This window comes from Mustelus asterias, chromosome 3 (assembly GCF_964213995.1).
Source record: "Mustelus asterias chromosome 3, sMusAst1.hap1.1, whole genome shotgun sequence".
NCBI classification, from domain to species: domain Eukaryota; kingdom Metazoa; phylum Chordata; class Chondrichthyes; order Carcharhiniformes; family Triakidae; genus Mustelus; species Mustelus asterias.
This window is the reverse complement of record NC_135803.1, coordinates 63,910,405-63,926,539: the sequence shown is the minus strand read 5'-3', so window position 1 is coordinate 63,926,539 and position 16,135 is coordinate 63,910,405. Positions and strand designations below refer to the sequence as shown.

The following is a 16,135-nucleotide window of genomic DNA, read 5'->3' as shown; positions in this document are numbered from 1 at the left end:
AAGATGGGAACAGAAACTGTCAAGGAAAGGCACTAATGAAAAGTGGAACTTTTTCAAGGAACAAATACTGGGTGTCCTTGATAGGTGTGTCCCTGTCAGGCAGGGAGGAAATGGCCGAGTGAGGGAACCATGGTTCACGAAAGAGGTGGAATGTCTTGTGAAAAGGAAGAGGGAAGCTTATGTAGGGATGAGGAAACAAGGTTCAGATGGCTCGATTGAGGGTTACAAGTTAGCAAAGAACGAGCTGAAAAAGGGGCTTAGGAGAGCTAGGAGGGGACATGAGAAGTCCTTGGCGGGTCGGATCAAGGAAAACCTCAAGGCTTTTTACTCTTATGTGAGGAATAAAAGAATGACCAGGGTGAGGTTAGGGCCGGTCAAGGACAGTAGTGGGAACTTGTGTATGGAGTCAGTAGAGATAGGAGAGGTGATGAATGAATACTTTTCTTCAGTGTTCACCAAGGAGAGGGGCCATGTTTTTGAGGAAGAGAAGGTGTTACAGGCTAATAGGCTGGAGGAAATAGATGTTCGGAGGGAGGATGTCCTGGCAGTTTTGAATAAACTGAAGGTCGATAAGTCCCCTGGGCCTGATGAAATATATCCTAGGATTCTTTGGGAGGCAAGGGATGAGATTGCAGAGCCTTTGGCTTTGATCTTTGGGTCCTCACTGTCCACGGGGATGGTGCCAGAGGACTGGAGAGTGGCAAATGTTGTTCCTCTGTTTAAGAAAGGGAATAGAAATGACCCTGGTAATTATAGACCGGTTAGTCTTACTTCGGTGGTTGGTAAATTGATGGAAAAGGTCCTTAGAGATGGGATCTGCGACCATTTAGAAAGATGCGGATTAATCCGGGATAGTCAACACGGATTCGTGAAGGGCAAGTCGTGCCTCACAAATTTGATTGAATTTTTTGAGGAGGTAACTAAGTGTGTTGATGAAGGTAGGGCAGTTGATGTCATATACATGGATTTTAGTAAGGCATTTGATAAGGTCCCCCATGGTCGGCTTATGGTGAAAGTAAGGAGGTGTGGGATAGAGGGAAAGTTGGCAGATTGGATAGGTAACTAGCTATCTGATCGAAGACAGAGGGTGGTGGTGGATGGAAAATTTTCGGACTGGAGGCAGGTTGCTAGCGGAGTGCCGCAGGGATCGGTGCTTGGTCCTCTGCTCTTTGTGATTTTTATTAATGACTTAGAGGAGGGGGCTGAAGGGTGGATCAGTAAATTTGCTGATGACACCAAGATTGGTGGAGTAGTGGATGAGGTGGAGGGCTGTTGTAGGCTGCAAAGAGACATAGATAGGATGCAAAGCTGGGCTGAAAAATGGCAAATGGAGTTTAACCCTGATAAATGTGAGGTGATTCATTTTGGTAGGACTAATTTAAATGTGGATTACAGGGTCAAAGGTAGGGTTCTGAAGACTGTGGAGGAACAGAGGGATCTTGGGGTCCATATCCACAGATCTCTAAAGGTTGCCACTCAAGTGGATAGAGCTGTGAAGAAGGCTTATAGTGTGTTAGCTTATATTAACTTTTATTTGGAGTTTATTAGCTTTTATTTGGTGTTTAAGAGCCGTGGGGTTATGCTGCAACTGTACAGGACCTTGGTGAGACCACATTTGGAATATTGTGTGCAGTTCTGGTCACCTCACTATAAGAAGGATGTGGAAGCGCTGGAAAGAGTGCAGAGGAGATTTACCAGGATGCTGCCTGGTTTGGAGGGTAGGTCTTATGAGGAAAGGGAGCTAGGGCTGTTCTCTCTGGAGCGGAGGAGGCTGAGGGGAGACTTAATAGAGGTTTATAAAATGATGAAGGGGATAGATAGAGTGAACGTTCAAAGACTATTTCCTCGGGTGGATGGAGCTATTACAAGGGGGCATAACTATAGGGTTCATGGTGGGAGATACAGGAAGGATATCAGAGGTAGGTTCTTTACGCAGAGAGTGGTTGGGGTGTGGAATGGACTGCCTGCAGTGATAGTGGAGTCAGACACTTTAGGAACATTTAAGCGGTTATTGGATAGGCACATGGAGCACACCAGGATGATAGGGAGTGGGATAGCTTGATCTTGGTTTCAGATGAAGCTCGGCACAACATCGTGGGCCGAAGGGCCTGTTCTGTGCTGTACTGTTCTATGTAACATCTTGGGTCAAAGGGCCTGTACTGTGCTGTACTGTTCTATGTTCTATGTAAAAGGCCATGCAAGATAGAAAGAGCTATTCCTATAGAAATTTCCCTCTTAGCAGGATTTGAGCTGATAGTAGAATGTAATTTACCAGAGTTATCACAAATATTCTTCAAACAACACCATTGAAATGGCTCCTGGGTGAGAATTGAACCATATAGATGAGAAACATACACAGATGCTTTGTGCAAATGTACAGCTGACGGAACAGACTGCCCATAAACGCCAAGGATGTGTTTTTTAAATCTCTCGTCCGTATGGTCTGTGACGGATCTTTTAACCCATCCAATGTAGTGCATTTCTTCTCTTCAGTGCCATAGAATCCCCCCAGCAGTGTGAGCAGGAGTGTGTATACAGTACTAGACCATGTTACATAACTAGAATCTGTTTGAGATGCTCTCAAAGTTTACTACTATGAAATGCCAGTGCATTGAATAACCATGACAGCAGCATTTTCAGGGCGTCCTTAATGCGTGAACTGTAGTAACTCAGCCTTCATTAGTACAGATTCCTATACCTTTCAGTGCATGAATTGAGCAACAGCTCCACAAGTATCTGAATGTTCATGCAAGTGTGAAAAAAGCCCCCAAAGAAACAAAATACAAGTCAATTATATAATGTCCATGTAAATGTCCATCAAGCTTGCACAGGCCTCTGGTCTTTTCACTTGATTTGAGAAACAGATGCTGGATATATATGTTGGCCTATAGACTTAATGGCAGAAATGTTACCCTGACTCTGCAAGTATTCAGGACTCCAGTTGATCTGGGGCTAGGGTTTTATATGAACCAAGACAAACTGAAACTCAAAATCAGCATTGTATTTGGTAACAAAATCTGCACATAAATACAAATGCTTGAGATTAAATTATTTTCTTTTGTCCCTACCTCCTGGTTGATAGCCGTGTGCACTAAGGACAGAATCTACCTTGGGACTGATTTAATCACAGTAAGAGTTTTAACAACATCAGGTTAAAGTCCAACAGGTTTATTTGGTAGCAAATGCCATTAGCTTTCGGAACGCTGCTCCTTCATCAGATGGAGTGGAAATCTGCTCTCAAACAGGGCACAGAGACACAAAATCAAGTTACAGAATACTGATTAGAATGCGAATCTTTACAGCTGATCAGGTCTTAAAGATACAGACAATGTGAGTGGAGGGAGCATTAAGCACAGGTTAAAGAGATGTGTATTGTCTCCAGACAGGACAGCCAGTGAGATTCTGCAAGTCCACTTCACTGATTTAATCAGCAGGTCTACTACAAGGAAACAATTTTAAGAAAATAGTTTTCTTTTTTAAAACATGCAAAGAGAAAAGAATGAGACTATTAAGAGGGAATTAGAGACCGTAATTTCCAAGCTCTCCAAAGATACACTGGGGATTCCCCTTTGCAAGTTCCCAGGTAAGGTTTGCATAGCAATTGCCCAGAAGTGTAAACTTCCCCTGAGCAATTGTACTGCACCGGGAACCATCCAAAAATGCAATTTAAATCACAAACCTCCAATAGTTCTGACTAGGTTACATCAATGGTTACACAGAAAGTGTTAGAAGGATTAAGAACCACTTCTAACTTCTGGGAACTATTGACACAGGCAACACACCCTAAACCATCAACTACTCCCACCCCCCACCCCCTGCTCCCCCCACCCCACCCCAACTTCCCAGACCACCACCACCCTCAAAGGTCGAGAACCAATGACATGAATTCCCAAATCCACAGGGTTCTCGCACTCCAAAGGGACTCTTCAACCCACCCCCCCAAGGCCCGACCTCTTAGACCCCTCAGTCGCTAACCCCCACAACTCCAACTATCCCCCCCATGTTCGACCCAACCTGACCCGGCCTGACACATACCCCACCCCCCGCAACAAGGCCCAACGTGGCCTGAGGTCCAACTTCCACCGACTCCCAGCACTCCCAACCTCACCCCAACCTTTGAAACACCCTATCTGAAACTCACCCCCAATCTCCAACCCCCCAGCATCCAACCACTACCCCAATCTCCAACCCCACACAACTCCAACTCTGCTGATTTCCAAATAACCTCCTGACTTCTGAACACCATGCGATTAACAACTTTTGACAAATAGTTGTCAAAACTATAGTTGCACTCTCCTCACAGGCTGAGGAGAGTGCAGAGCTTAAAAAGAGGCATAGGATATCTGCAACAATGCAATGAAAGAGTGAAAAACTTCACACGATGGTGCCAGTGAGGCTCGAACTTGCTGGAAGTCCCAGGAATATACAGAACAGGATCGTGCAGCACAGGAACAGGCCCTTTGGCCCACGATGTTGTGTCGGACACGATGCCAAATCAAACTAATCCCTTCTGCCTGTCCTTGGTCATCTCCCTCTTTTCCTTGCATATTCATGTGTTTATCTAAAAGCCCCTTAAAAGTCCCGATTATATCTGCCTGCACCACCACCCCTGGCAGCACGTTCCAGACACCTAACACTCTCCGTGTAAAAAACTTGCCCCTCACATCTTCTTTGAGCTTTCCCCCTCTCACCTTAAGTGCATGCCCCCGAGTATTAGACATTTCAACTCTGGGAAAAAGATTCTGACTGTTAACCCTTTCTATGCCTTTCATAATTTTATGGACTTCTATCAGGTCTCCCCTCAGCCTCCACTGCTCCAGAGGAAACAACCCTAGTTTGTCTAACCTCGCCTTATAGCTCATACCCTCTAGGTATCCAGGCAGCATGCTGGCAAACCTCTTCTGCACCCTTTCCAAAGCCTCCACATCCTTCCTGTGATTTGGCGAACATCACAGATTGAATATAATACTCTATGTGCGGCCTCACCAAAATTTTATAAAGCTGCAACATGACATCCTGACTCTTGTACTCAATGCCCAACCAATAAAGACAAGCATGCCATATGCCTTCTTTATCACCCCGTCTACTTGTGTGGCCACTTTCAGGGAGCTATGGACTTGAACCCCAAGATCCCTCTGTACATCAATCCTGTTCAGGGGCCGATCTTTCTTGGAAGCCCGAGACATAAGTTCCAAATGAATTTCTTTTGGAAGACCCAGACATGTTTCCAAAACTGTAGCAGCTGATGGCAGTAAACAACAAGAAAAAAAGTCCTGAGGTGGGTTGAGTAAAAAAACGCAGCAGTACAATGGAAAATATTTGAATCAAGGCTGAACTGGAAAGTTTGAGGTACAGATTCAAGCTGAGTATATACTTTTGATAACAAGCAATAAAATAAACTAAAATCTTCAATGAACCAAACTGTTTATGATCGAACAAACAAATTTTAGAGGCCACACAAAGATACGAGGAGGAAATAATGACTGCCAAGTCCATGAGTGAGAGTTGGGAAAACTTAGCCAAATGTATATCGAGGCACATCAGCAGGAAGAAAAGAGACTTTAAAAAGTTTGAGCCTTGAAAAGCTCTTTGAAGAACCAATACGTACCCCTGGAAAAACACAAGGGCCTGAAAAAGAAAAATATATTTTTTACCAGCAAGTTGCTGTGATTGGTAATGCAGTGCCTTAAAGGTGGAAGCAACTCTAATAGCAACATTTTAAAGGAAATTGGATATATATTTGAAAAACAGAATAAATTTACTGGGCTGAGGGGAAAGAACAGGGCAGCAAGACTCTTCTGCTGGTCCCCATATACTTGGTGGCAATGGTTGTGCCCTCATGATGACCAACTTGTGGAGTATGCATCAGACTATCAGAAATCTTGACACACAGTCTGTTGAGTACTGCAGGTCTCCTCCAGAACAGCCAAGTCAGCAGAAGCATTGTTCAAGCCTCCTGATGGTCATATTTCATGTGGCATCAGGGCTTTCACTGAACACATTCTGCCTGTGCGCCAGAATCATGAACCATGTCATCAGAGGGTAACGCTTGTCACCCAGTCGTCACCCGTTGGTTTGTCATAAAGATTCAAATGGAGATGGCATAGCAGTCAGCATCACAAAGGCATCATGCTGGCCGCCAAGATACCAAACATTTACCGACATCAAAATGCTGAGTCTGGTTGCACACCAGCTGGATATTGAAAGAGTGACCACCCTTTCAGTTGTGGCATGTTTTGGAGTTTGTGTCTGGCAGCCGCAGAGTGGAATGCATGCAGTCAATGGCACCTGTATCAGCCTGCAATCCTCACAAAGCTGCATGCTCATTCCATCTACTTCTGTGTGGCAAGGGAGAATGAAATGTATTCGGTTCTCCTCAATACATTTACCTATCTTAGGCAACAGTGGATGGAAAACCTGGAAATGTTATAAAGATCTCCAGCTTAGAGAGATCCAGACACATGAAATTTCATAGCCAAAGTCACCTTCATGGCCACTGATAATGCAATCCTCGTCCTATTCACAGTGCCAGGGACCCGGGTTCAATTCCAGTCTTGGATGACTGTATGTGTAGAGTTTGCACATTTTTCCTGTGTCTGCATGGATTTCCTCTGGGAGCTCCGGTTTCTTCCATTCCAAAGATGTGTAGGTTAGGGGGATTAGCCATGGTAAATGCATGGCTTATGGGGATAAGGAGAGGAGGGATGGGTCTGGGTAAGATACTGAGTTGATATGGTCCCATGGGCCAAATGGCCTCCTTCTGCACTTACGGTTCTATGGTATTCTGAGGCTGCAGTTGTAGCTGCAGCAGATGAAAGTTTTTTTGAGGATGGCTTTAGTGAAGCTCTGACAGCTGACATGTTGTTTCTTGCTGAGGATCAGATCAGAGTAATGCTCCCTGAGCACCCGGATAATCCAGGTATGGCAGCCTGCTGAAAACCCTTCTTCTCCTCCTTCCTCTTCCAGCACTTGTCATGCTCTGTATCACCTCTGTTCATACTCTCAGTCATGCTGTATTCAAAGGGTTGTCTTATGAGGAAAGGTTGCACAGGCTAGGTTTTTATCTGCATGAATTCAGAAGAGCAAGAGGCAACTTGATTGAAACCATTAAGATCCTGAGGGATCTTGACAGGGTGGATATGGAAAGAATGTTTCCTCTTGTGAGAGAATCTAGAACCAAGGGTCGTTGTTTAAAAATAAAAGGTTGCCCATTTATGACAGAGATGAGGAGAATTTTTTCTCCCAGAGGGTAGTGAGTCTTTGGAATTCTCTTCCTCAGAGGGCAGTGGAAGCAGTCTGTGTATTTTTTAAGGCAGAGCTTAGATAGATTCTTGATAAGCAGGGGGGTGAAAGGTAATCATGGGTCAGTGGGAATGTGGAGTTGAGGTTACAATCAGATCAGCCATGATCTTATTGAAAGGCAGAGGAGGCTTGAAAGACCCGAGTGGCCTATTCCTTCTTCTAATTCATATGTTCATATGTTGGTATGCACATGTCCAGGAGGAAATGGTTTGTGTAGAATCCTTGAAGACAGAAAAAAGTCCTTTAGAACGTGCTACTGCTCTCCCTTTGGAAAACTTTAACAACTTGAAACAACTCTGGAAAACATCCAAAATATTTTCAATTGTGGTAAGTGATAGTAGAAATCAATCCGCGACCAACCTGAAAGTAGTCGATTGTCGCTTTTATGGGGTGTGGGCTCAGTGGTTAGCACTGCTGCCTCACAGCGCCAGGGACCCTGGTTCAATTCCGGCCTTGAGTCACTGTGTGGAGTTTGCACATGCTCCTCATGACTGCGTGGGTTTCCTCTGGGTGCTCCAGTTTCCTCCCACAGTCCAAAGATGTGCGGGTTAGGTTGGTTGGCCATGCTAAATTGACCGTAGTATCAGAGGGAATAGTAGGGTAAATATGTGTGATTATAGGAATAAGGCCTGGGTGGGATTGTGGTCGGGGCAGACTTGATGGGCCGAATGGCCTGGGTGGGATTGTGGTCGGTGAAGACTTGATGGGGTGAATGGCCTCCTTCTGCACTGTAGGGATTCTATGATTCTATGAATAATGCTTGCTGCTGAATGTTCAGCTGTGCAATGTTCTGGGAGGTTGTTAGCTGAGTGTCAAGCTTCAAAATGGCTGCAACAGTATTAAATCAGCATTGCTTAATTGTGCACATACACTTATTTTTATCAGTCAATGTTGTGTAACTGTGATGCAAGTTTACTAGAATGGTATCATGAGCTCCAGTTACATAGAGAGACTAGGAAAGCTGGAATTGATTTTAGGGCAGAGAGGTTGAATGTTAATTGTGTTTAATTGCATGCAGGTAGTGAGCATTAACTGAGTGAATCCTTTTACTCCTATAAAAATGAACAGTCTAATGTGTGTGGTGGCTAGTTGAGGAGGTGAAGTTTTGCGATATGCATCTCTGTAAATAAAAGCTTGTAAAAGTGTTTAAAGATTGGCGCCAGTTTTATCCTTCACCATCTGGCTTTCTAGAATAGAAGTTAAGGCAAGATTTAATAATGGTGTTAAAATTATGGAGGGTTTTGATGGAGTGAATAAGGAGATACTGACTGTGAAATTCTTTAACTCTTTGCATGCACATGTCAATATCTTCACCAAAACAATATTTAGCACAGCTACTACCAGAAAAGTAGGCACATGCCGCCAATGCCATTTTGGGGGCAAAACATCACTTGTAGCACTGGTGAACTGAGCACTAGGAGCTGCATTTTACTGCCACTGTTTCCTCATTTACCTATCAAAACCCTTATAATTTTTAATACCTCTGTTAAATCTCCCATTAACCTTCTCTGCTCTAAAATCAATTGCAGCTATAGGCTCTTGATATAACAAACGTCTCTCATCCCTGGTAGTGAATTCTACATGATGTGGAGATGCCGGCGTTGGACTGCTTATGGTATTTGCTACCAAATAAACCTGTTGGACTTTAACCTGGTGTCGTGAGACTTCTTACAGTGAATTCTACCTCACAGCTGCATCACTTTGACTCATTGTGTGCATGCAGTTATATTTCTGAAGTAATGGGGGTGGAAGAGGGGTCTCCCAGAACCACTGGAAGTCAGTAAGTCCAAAGTCCATGCTAGAGATTCTCTGGGGAAACAGATTATCTGCCTCTGACTCCTGAGTCATGCCAGTTATTCCTACTCTGCAGGAGCCTTTGTGGGATTGTGATGCCCGAGTGCATACATCAGCACAGCACATGCTGCACATTGATTCAGAAATTGAATCCATTGCCAAGTTCAGCCCAGAATGGTGGCAGTCGGGTAAACTGGGCCCATCGCTCTATGATAAAGAAAGAGTTGTGGAAGCAGACCAGATTCTTGAAATTATTCAGGAGCATTGTAATTCAAACTGAAAATGGACCAGAGGAAAACCCGATGCTAAAATAATCTTTGGAAAAGTCTGATCGAATAGCAAAAGGGGTTGGACAAGTACCTGTTAAATGTGGTCTGGATAAGATCCAGGGAAAGGCTTTCTGCTTGTGACTCTGGAGTAAAGCTGGCCTTGGTTTCAGTCACTGATTGTAGAACCTGCCTGCTTTTTAATTTCCTTTGAGCACAACATCATAACACTCGGTTGAATGTCTACTCCTGTGTGTTGGAAACAGATTCCAGTTCATCTTTTCCGTGAATATCTCTGAAAGGCAAGATCAAATTGTACAGGCTTCCTTGTCACAAAGTTGCTCGCAGAGGCAGAAGGGGATGGAGGGATATGGCTAGGGGACAAACACATTGGTGTTAGGAATCTTGATGTGTCTGATATTCTCCAAACAGCTGCTGTTGATTGGTGGAGTAATCTGGGACTGCAGTTGAACTGAAATGTCAGGATACAGTGCCAACAGCAAGTGTGGAAGTTATTTATACACTAGGCTGGGGATAAAGCAGAGCAGAAGAGGGAGGGAGGGAGGGGGAAGAAAGGGTGTGTTAGGACGTTAGTCTCCTACAGCGAATCAACTACTTGTAAAAAGATATCTATGAAATCAAATGTATTCACCTCGTCAGATCTATGTCTGAAAAACAACCATGACAATTTTCACAGAACTTTTTTTTTAGTTCACTTATTGTAAAATTATTTTCTTTTCCTGTTTCTACTTTTTGCAATGATTTGTTCCACATGTCTTCTCGGGCAGTGATAAGTTTTTTTTTGTACTCTGCAAAAGCCGTGTGATTTATTGAAGTCCGTGTCTCACATTTTAAGTTAAGAGTCTATTAGTGTAAACAGTGTCATAGCAGGTAAGACTATTCTCGTGTCTTCTTCCAGCAAGTGCTAACTTTAGCTGTTCTGGTAGAGGGTTCTTCCTTTCCCATAATGCACTCGTACCAGTCCTGGACAGATCAATTGTCGTGAAGCCCTTCGATCAAACAGATCGCATTGCAGGACATGTTTCTGGGTACAACATAGCAGTTAAACATCGAGAATCAAAGGCAAGAGTGAATGTCAGCACTGGACTCTGACCTCGTTGGTGAGGTACAATGCATGGACATTGTCAGTCTGTGAGAATACAGGAAACAGTGTGGTCTTTCAAGAAGGAAATTCTCACTCTTCTTTGTAAACTGGGACCCTGAGTGCTTTTCAGTCTATATTTACCACGTTAGAAAAGGACACTCACACAAACACACGGAAGCATTGCTGAGCAAAGCTTTACAAGATGATGATTAAGGAAACTTCTCTACGGAGGGACCCTGACCTACGAGGGGAGTTTGCTTTCCTCGCCCGTGGATGTGATTTTGTTTTGCCATCACGATTCAAGAAGAGGTTGAAATCGTTCCAGCAAGCACAGGTTTGAAGTGTTCTCAAAGCCTTGAATCTTGGTTCTATTGCTGTTTAGACAGTGTCCTCTCTGCTATTTGCAATCAGTGCGTGAATGCCTTTAAAGACAGCTATTTGCACTTGTACCAACAGGTTTATAAATAGACCCCCGAGGATCTTGTTAAAAATGCTGAGACTGATTCATCCTTCAGAGTGGGGGGGAGGGGGGGCGGTGAGAAGAGAAAGAGGGAGAAGAAAATATTTTGATTGCTACTTTTTTTGCACCTTCTTTTGTCAGTTTTAACTTTAACCATATATAGACTTACCCTTTAGATGGTGCATGGAGGGAGGGAGGGTTGGGCTCTGTATCCCCTTACACTGGTATGGATGCTGCCTTTTAGATAGAGATTTGGTGAATTGAGATACTCACATTGTGTCGTATATCCTACTTTGTAAAACAGTTCAGTCCACAGTGGACACACTTAGACAAGATATTCCTTAGAGGAGTAGGAACAACAATGTTACTGGCAATCTGAAGCAAAACAAGAAATTAATTTTATATAGTGATAATATAATTTACAGTATGTGTGCAGAAGCAGCTATTCCTGCGCATTCTGAAGTTTCATTTAAAGTACTTAACCCTTTCACAAGCTGATTCAGCTGTAAGAAGCAGACAAGAGCAGTTCTTTCTGCTGGTCTGTACAATGTCCCTTACTGTTACTTTTGGTCTGTTAAATTACTGTGTATTTTCTGAGGTTTTCTCTTCCATTTTACTAACAACATTATCAATCATTTTGCCAAATGAGTCCATTTGATTCATCATGTCTGTGCGGTTCACTTTAAGAACTATCTGCTTAGTCTCACCTGCCTGCTCTTTTCACATAGCCCTATATATATATGTTTTTTTATCTTTTCAAGTACATAGCCAATTGCCTTTTGAAAGTATTACTGAGTAGCATCCACCATCTTTTCAAATAGTGTGTTCCACATCGTGCTACATAAATGGAAGTCCCCTCATCTTCCCTCTGGTTCTTAATTGCGAATTAGTTAAATCTGCTTCCTCCTTCCATTACTGACCTTCCTGCCAGTGGAGTTCATTTTCCATCTTTTATTTATTCAAACATATGCAATGTGGGAATCTTGTAGGCCAGCATTCAGTATCCATCCTTAATTGCCCTTTTGATATGCTAGGCCATTTCAGAGGGCGGTTAAAAGTCAACCACGTTGCTGTGAGTCAGGAGACATGTAGGCTAGACAGGCAGCTTTCCTTCCCTAAAGGTGCAAGAGTGGATAAATGGGTTTTCCAACAATCTGGGAGTTTCATGGTCACCATTACTGCCAATAGATTTTTAGACCAGATATGCTTGAATTTAAATTCCCCTAGTTGCCATGGTGGGATTTGAACTCATGACTCTGGATTTTTATTCCAGATCTCTGGACAACTATATAACCAATATGCTGCCATATCCCATACCAAATTTAATTCAAAAACTTCACATTAAATATTGAGTTAGCAGCGTGAACAGAAATGTATGTCCCTGCCACCTCAGTAGGACTTAGTTCAAAGGTCTGTGAAACAGCAAAAACAATTTTCTATCTCTTAACTAGATTTCCGTTACAATTTAGGAATATGTTCAGGTGAGAACTTTCAACTTAAAGCACATCTTAGTCATGACCAGAGCAAAAATAGCATTTTACTTGTCCAATTGTAACAGCTGACATGTATAGTATATAGACCACAAGACCAGGATCATTTACAGATAAGATATCGTGACCAGAATTTGGCCAGGTTGATGGATTAAAATGTCACAAATTTGCTTTAGGTTTGGGCCTTCAAACATTTGGAATTCCAACATGGAGGCATTGCCCATACAGTAGAAAATTACTGTTCTTACCAGAAGAAGCAGTAGAATGCTGGCAGCACGGTGGCACAGTGGTTAGCACTGCTGCCTCACAGCGCCAGGGACCCAGGTTCAAAGCTGCCTCGAGTGACTGTCTGCATGGAGTTTGCATGTTCTCCCTGTGTCTGTGTGGGTTTCCTCTGGGTGCTCTGGTTTCCTCCCACAGTGCAAAGAAATGCAGGTTAGGTTGATTTGCCATACAAAATTGACCCTTAGGGTCCTATTTTACCATTTTGATTCTCAGTGCTGGGCGGACTTGAAACTGGGAGTGTTTCAGATCCAACTTTTAGACCCGTTCTCCAGCGCCCCCATACGCATTCTGCCTGAAAAAATATAAGCAATTCTGAATCCTGCTGCAGAAGCCTATGGGCAGGGCCTAACGTGCCCTCCCCCCCAGTGATCACAGGCAGAGTGACAGTGGACCCCCCCTTCCCCCCCACTGATCACAGGCCGAGTGACAGCGGACCCATCTTCCCCTCCAGCCAACTGATCTCAAGCAGAGAGCTGTCGGACCTACCTTCCACCCCCCTCCACTGATCTCAAGCAGAGAGCCGTCGGACGCTCGGCACTTACCTCCTCACTAACTCTCACTGATGGAGCGCCCAAATCGAACTTATATGCAGCATGTCTGTTTCGCACTGATTCGGGATGGGCGACCACAGCGGTAAAGGGGGAAGTGCCGGTAAAGTTGGGCGTGCAGCCCATTAAGTCAATTTGAATGCATGCAAATGCATTTAAATGGCCGTCGTACCCGTTTCGGGCGCAGTCCCGATTGCGGCTATTTTCGGGCCTTGGTAAAGGGGGAACCGGCGCGGAGGCGGGCGTGGCTCTCGCTACTCGCCTCAAGCCTGACTTTACCACGTTTTCGCACCTGAAAATGGGCACAACGCAATGGTAAAATCGGGCCCTTAGTGTCAGGGGGATTAGCAAGGTAAATATGTGGTGTTACAGGATTGGGCGTGGGTGGGATTGTTGTCAGTGCAGACTCGATGGACCAAATGGCCTCCTTCTGCACTGTAGGGATTATATAATTCTAACACATAATTAGTAATAGAATAACATTGGATAATGTTTGTCATGATAGGTGTGCAGTAAGCAACAAACTAAATCCAGTTTGGACTCCATACCATATGATACATGTAACACATGTTAACCCAATGTGTAACACATAAATGCAGTCTGCAGAGTGACAGAATGAATCTAGCGCATGCCCCACTCTATAAAGAATGTGTAACACCACAAATCATTTCTGGGCTCCACTCTCTGGCAATTTGCCAAACTTAACCCAAAATAGGCTTTATACAATGTAGAAAGTGTAATATGGTGAATCCATCATAAGCTCCATAAGGAACATACAACAGACTGAATCCAGTACAAGTTCCACTCTACGTGGAAATTGGAACAGACTAAGTCCTGTGGGTGCTTCAGTCTTTATGGAATGTCTAATGAGGGAATTTGGAATTGGCTTGCCAAAGATAGAGCATGTACTGCACTGAATCCAATGTGAAGTCATGTCCAAAGTGTAAGTGCAAGGAAAGGCAGACAATATTTTACTGCCACCCAACTTTAGTCTGGTATAAAGAAGGAATATACTCATAGAAGAACAGATGGATCTTGGGACAGAAACTTACAGCCCCTTCCACCAAAGGGATCTTTGGTCTCTCCAAAGTCAATGGAGTTTTGAACAGCTCGCCCCAATTTCCAGCCCCACGTCTGCCGCAACGGGGCTATAAAATTCTACCTATGGTCTTTTTTCATTTAGAAACTCCTATATACCTTGTTTAACAAATCATATTGCTTGGCACACATTTTCCAGAATGCATTTCTTATCTCAAATCCCTTTTATTAGCCACCTAAGGTTCAGTCAGGTCAACAGGGGACTGCTGATATAAATGGAATCCTAAATCGATGTAAAACAAAATCAGTGCTCATTAAGAGGAAATTGCTCAAGGTTGCTAGGGAAACAATCAAGAATGAATGTCAGTGCTGTAAATATTGATCTTCGATACAGCATAATTCTTGTTCTGTTTGAAATTTAAATTCAGCAAATGCCAACTGTTAGTTTATCCATCTCTATGCTTGATATGAGTTTAATGGTGTGATCAAAGCTAATATTATTTTTCACTTCCTTGGGCGTCTAGTGACAAGTGCATCAGTTTGGTACCCAGATGGACGGATGCAATTCTGTTATCAGCCCACAAACACACCCATCCTACCACCAGGAATGTGACTGCAAATGTTCTGACTATTTGCAACATAATTTAATAGAAAACAATTTTGTGGAGGTACCAATATCAGCTTGGTTGAGTTTGTAGCATTTTCATCTCTCGGTTAGAAAATTATGGGTTCAAGCCACATTCCAGAATTTGAACTCTATATTAAAGTCAACTATTCGGTAAAGTGCTGCTGGAGATTCTGTCTGTCAGGTTAGATGTTTAATCCAGGATCTTGTCTTGCTGATTTTTGGGATTAAGATGGGCGGTAATGATTCCGTGATACTGCTGAGGGAAGATCAGAGTTTTTCCTTTGTGTCCTGCTGTTGTTACCTTCATACCAACCCACACTGACTTCAACAATAATTCTTTGTGTGGATCATTTTAATGGTCAGTATTGGAATCATGCACAATTTGTTTTCTCCAGTTTGAAAAGAGAAGCTATTGTTTATTTGTCTTTTTTAGTGTTGTCCTTTTCTGGCAGGACCATTCTGACTGAGGTTAGTTAATTCAACACACAGCAGGGATCATGCTTCACATCATTCCTCCTCTGCACAATTCAATATTGCACCACGGATGCATTTTCCCATTGGGTCATGAGTAGATGAAACAATGTCTCTCTCAACCCAACTCGGAAATCTGTATGTCTAGTTCCATTTCGATGGTGTGAAACATTCACAGATTAACTTAGTTCACATTTAGACAGTTATCTATCATCACAACCATTTGAAATTCCTAATATGTCGCTTGCTTCCTCAATTATTCAGTCTGCAGCTCATATAAACAGCATCTGGCAGGTCCAACCATGAATTGGCTGTTAAGATCTTAGTCCTTTTAGGTGAAGCAAATAGATTAATGCGTGTCATGTGTCTCAGTGGTGAATGCAAATGCTAATGTCCAAACAAGTTGTGTTGCTGTGACAGTTTTATGGTAACATAGAACAGACCCAACATTCTGCCCAAAACTAAAACTGAATATGTCCATAGATACAGCTTTGAGGCACCAAACAGAATCCCTAAACTAAATTAGCACAAAATTATTTATTGAATCCTCTTAACTACTTGACTCTGCTGCTGACAGTTATTGCACCAACATGCACACATGTATGTTTCTTTTTCCATTATGCTATTCAAAATATAAGAAGAAACTGTGTCCTATTAGTTAAATGACCGCAGCAGAATAACCAATACCTGTAGCCTTGTGTAACTTGTCTCAAGTAAACATGTAGTATTGGCTACGTACATTGCTGAC

The 16,135-nt window shown here is 43.2% G+C and overlaps 1 protein-coding gene across 4 annotated transcripts in view; it reads left to right on the top strand.

The window, feature by feature from the left end:
• The window catches only part of ppp2r3a (protein phosphatase 2, regulatory subunit B'', alpha), a 376,640-nt gene that overhangs the window by 258,878 nt on the left and 101,627 nt on the right, over window positions 1-16,135 (top strand). Inside the window, exon 1 of one of the 4 annotated variants that reach the window (XM_078209073.1) lies at window positions 10,353-10,801. The exons of the other annotated variants lie outside the window; for them this stretch is intronic. Coding sequence (XP_078065199.1) covers window positions 10,670-10,801 — 132 coding nt within the window. The 5' untranslated portion in view covers window positions 10,353-10,669. Of the gene's footprint in view, window positions 1-10,352; window positions 10,802-16,135 lie in introns of those variants that run through there. 4 annotated transcript variants of the gene reach the window in all.